At 34.8% G+C, this 4,782-nt stretch overlaps 1 protein-coding gene across 1 annotated transcript; it reads left to right on the plus strand.

The window, feature by feature from the left end:
* Positions 1–1,087: 1,087 nt before the first annotated feature.
* Positions 1,088–4,234, plus strand: LOC131641587 (protein FAR1-RELATED SEQUENCE 5-like). The gene is made up of 2 exons (XM_058911888.1): positions 1,088–1,937; positions 2,691–4,234. Exons 1-2 carry the CDS (start codon positions 1,088–1,090, stop codon positions 4,232–4,234), a joined length of 2,394 nt encoding a protein of 797 aa, XP_058767871.1.
* Positions 4,235–4,782: the final 548 nt, after the last annotated feature.

Consider the following 4,782-nt stretch of genomic DNA (forward strand, 5'->3'; position numbering starts at 1 on the left):
CGGAGTGAGAAAAAAGTTGCAGGAGTATGTGGTAAATATGACATGTTTTATTTTAATTGTTTTCTTTTGAGAAAATTAAGTTTTAATAATTTAGAGTTTTGGTGAAGAGTAAATAAAATATGACTAATGGTTATTTTAGTCAAAATTTGAATTTATATTTTTTATAAATAAATTTCCATTAATTGAAGGTAATTTATTAATTGTTCGACAATTTGTTGGAAAATATGAAATATCTTAGCTGAAGTAAGGGCAGCAGCTAATATGCATAAACAATTACTTATGCATGGTGCATAAGTTAATCTAAACCCTTGATCAATATTTCCATCTAATGGCTAGAAATCACCATATATATATTTACTAAAAACAAAAAAAAAACGTTTTGCTGATTGTTTTCCTTCTCAATTCAACGATACATCTTTTTCTTCTCAACTCACCACCGTCGCCACCGCCTGCACCGTCGCCGCCGCCAATCTCCGCCGATCATCACCGTCTTCATCCTTCCTTCTCAACACATCACCACTGTTGCCATGCTTCCTTCCCAACACCTCATCACCGTCGCCTTTCTTCGCCGACATCATTAACTCGTTCCGGTGATTCCTCACAGCTCACTTTCATCCACGAAATCATAGGTATTGGATTTTACACTTGTTAAATTGAATTTTAGATGATTCACACTTCAATTTCTGAATTTCTATAGAACTGATTGTTTCACCTAATTCAACAATTCATTGAGTAATGTATGTACTATGGTTGAGTAGTGTTACTATTCCATGAGTAATGTATATTTTGATAGAATAACCTTGCATACTTCCATGAGTAATGTGCAATATATTTTGATACCTACTGTATAATATTAAATTGAATTTTAGAATTCCCACTTCAATTTCTGATTTCTTTCTTGCAATATGTAATTACCTAATGCGAGAATTCGTCGAGTAATGTGTAATATGGTTGAGTAATGTTAGGATTCCATGAGTAATGTGCAATATATTTTGATAGAATAACCTTAACTGTGTAATATTGAATATGCATATCTATCTTTCTTATTATTAAAGTTGTAATTTGTATTTTGTAGGTTGTGTTGCTAATGGATGAGATACCGTCTTCCACAAATGTCACTCAAGATGTTGGTTCAATCTCCGATGAAAATAAAGAATCGTGGCAACATTTTGTCTTCCACGACCTTTCATCAATCAAGGATTTCTATGCTAAATACGCTCATGAAAAGGGATTTAGCGTGAGAAGAATTTTGCACTCCTTCTTTGATTCTCGTAACAAAAAAACGGACATTGTGCAATATATCCGTTATGTTTGTAACAAGCATGGTTTCAAGCACGGAAGTCGAGCGGATCCTAAGAACAAGACAAACTCGGATACTCCTGTTCTCATTGAATATCAGAAACAAAAAGAACTTCCCGAGGAAAGGACTGGTTGCCCAGCTAGTATTTCGTTGAAGTATGATTCCAATGTTAAAGGTTATCACATATACAAATGGAATGTTACTCATAACCACCCTTTCCATAAACCCGAGCATTCGCATTACTTGAGATCGGCTCGAGAGATTAGTGAGCCTCAAAAACAACTTGCTATAATAAATTCAAAATCAGGCATGTCTGTAAGATCCTCCTTTCAAGTTATGCGTCAAATAGCTGGTGGTTCAAAGAACCTTGGGTATTGCTTCCAAGATTTAAAGAACTTTCTCACCACTGTTCGACAAAAGGAAATGGTTATTGGTGATGCAACTATTATCCAAGAATATCTTAGAAACGAAGCTTTGAGGAACCCATCATTTTATTATGATATCCAAGTAGATTCTGAAGAGAACATAGCTAGTATTTTCTGGTCAGATGCAATCATGCAGCAAGACTATGAATTATTTGGTGATCTCATCAGTTTCGACACAACTTATCGAACAAATACGGAGTATCGCCCATTAGGTATGTGTTCTATTCATTTCACTACTATTATATCAAGCTTCCATTTTATTTTGTAATTATCAGTGCATTGATATATTCTCTCTACCATATTTATTATTACATCATTATATATTAGTATAAAGATACATTCACTTTTTTTACTTTCCCCCTTTTAATTTATTGTCTGTAGTTAATATATGATTCAATGTATGTAGTTAGTTTTTCATGTGAAGATGGTGGAAAATTAACAGATTTATGATTACTAGGGTTTTCTGGGACTATGATCAAATGTTCTTTTATTCAATTGCTACTTGATAAGGTTTAATTAGTAGCTTGGTGGATATTTTATTTTCTGTGCCAATTACTCTTTACTTTGAAGTCAGTGGTGAGTTTTTTTCTGTTCAAGGGTATGAGCTTTACCTTTTATTTTGGTCACTGGTTAATGATGTAGAGCTGTATTATTAACAATAACTTATGTTCAACCTTGTACTTTTTGAAACAGTGTTGATTTTAATTATATCACAACCTAATGATTTGCAAAACATTACGATAGTTTTCCATTTTCTTTGAAAATATATCTCCCGAATTCTAGTTATCAAGATTATTAACACATTAAACATCTGCAGGTATAATAAGTAGGGCTGAGTATAAAGTGCTAATATTAGTATAAAGATATATTGATAACATCCTTTGTTTTAGGTATGACACTGCTTTTATATTGATAACATCAATTGTTTTAACTTTTTCGTGATATGTTTTTGTCATACATACCAGCTCCGTTTCTTGGATTTGACAACCACCGTAAGAGTGTATTATTTGGTTGTGCCCTGCTCTACGATGAGACTTCAGCAAGTTTTGATTGGTTGTTTACCACTTTCCTGAAGTGCATGAAAAATGAGAAACCCATTACAATTTATACAGACCAAGCTTCTGCTTTGATGAAGTCAGTTCCAAACATCTTCCCCGATGTCTTCCATGGGTTGTGTTCTTGGCACATGGGGGAGAATGCAAAGTCCAACTTAGGCTCTCGTTGCAATGGTGCATTTCTTGACGAACTACATCACTTGGTTTCGAATGTTGATGATGAGGCAGAGTTTGACTTCAATTGGAATAAGATGCTTCAAAATTGTTTTGGTGGTAAAGCCACTTCTGAATTTACTTGGCTTGTCCAGATTCATCGTAATCGTACTCAATGGTCTTCTGCTTGGGTGAAATCATACTTCACTGCCGGTTTGAAGACCACACAGTTAAGCGAGTCGTTCAATGCCTTTCTTCGCCACTTTCTTCAGCCAGACCACTCACTTGTGCAATTCTTTATCCATTTCAATGTTATGGTTGAGAAAATGCGAGATAATCATGCTGATTGTGATTTCAAGGCTGCCAATACTAGGCCAAGAAACAATTATCCCAACAGCCAACTCATGAGGTCCGTTGTCGCCAAGTATACTCCAGCATCGTTTGCATTCATTCACAAGCAATATGATCTTTCTTTCAAATATTATTATGAGGAGGACATGTCAAGAAGTTCAATTTCTAATAGAGTTTTCAAAGTGTTCACAATTCAACTTGTTCGTGATGCCGATGAGATGGATTTTGATAATGATGCCGCTGCGAATGTTTATATGTCGGTCGAAGAAGTTCCAGAAAACCTTCTTCCTAATGATCAAGATCCTTTGCGACTTGATGAGAGGGTTGTTACGGTAGATATTGGGAACAAGATTTTTACTTGTACCTGTCGGATGTTCGAGAACCGGGGATTCTTATGTCGCCATGTTTTCAAGATATTAGACTTCTTAGGGAGTTCTGTCCAATACCAGTCCTTGAAGTCCATACCTGACCACTACATATTGAAGCGTTGGACTAAAGGAATTCGTCCATCCCTTGATGCTTTAAAACCCATCAGTATTGGAGGTATTCAAGATACTACTTTTGCACAAAGATATCAACAAGCTTCTGGTGTTATGCTTCAGATTATAACCCGTGTTTGCATGGACCCTGATGCGTGCCAATTTTTTCTTAATGCTGCAATTGAATGTGGGAAGCAAGCGGAAGAGTTGATTGTTGCTAAAGGTGTTTCCGGTCAACCTTCATCTTCCAGGTCTGCATCTTGCAAAGATACTAGTGTTGCTGAACCTCTTGTAGTTGATTCTAGTGTAAAAAAGTTCAAAAAGAGACCCAATCCAATCAGGGCTAAGAAACGGCTCAAAAGTGATTATGAGTTAGCTAGGGAGAGACAAAGATTCATCGCACAGCGGAAGAAACAAAAGAAAGAAGATGATGCTGCAAAATTAGCTTTAACAATCACCAATGTTGATTGATTTTCATTATTTCTTTCCATTGTTTTAGACTATTATATTTCAGTCTACTATTTCAAATTTTCATCATACTGTAAGCAGAATTTTATATTTCATTCTACAATTTGATTGTTTTAGTTATTGCCAATTTAGCTTCTGCTACATACTATTGAATTTGCTTAAAGTAATAACTTTGGATAGGCAAACTTATTTCTCATTTAATAACCACATGAAGTACTTAATGCAATAGCTCTTTTCTGTGTTTTCAATCTCTCTGTTGCACATGCAGAATGCCTTTGAAATAAATGGCTTCATGTGTTTGTTTAGATTTAATTATAATAAGCCTTAAGATGGTTATGATCTATGATCCAGGCAATTGGACATTACTGCAATGAGTTACAGTTTTTGAACCTTGGATGGTGTGAACAAATCTGTATGAATTTATGGTCTGTATGGTTTTATGGAAGGATGTTAATATGATGTTAAATTTCTTTGATTTGTATTTTTCTAAATGAGAAATGTACTTCTAGAAATTGATTTTTATGGAGTGATTTGAAGGAAAATGGAATCTG

Source organism: Vicia villosa, unplaced genomic scaffold (assembly GCF_029867415.1).
Source record: "Vicia villosa cultivar HV-30 ecotype Madison, WI unplaced genomic scaffold, Vvil1.0 ctg.003867F_1_1, whole genome shotgun sequence".
Classification (NCBI taxonomy): Eukaryota; Viridiplantae; Streptophyta; class Magnoliopsida; order Fabales; family Fabaceae; genus Vicia; species Vicia villosa.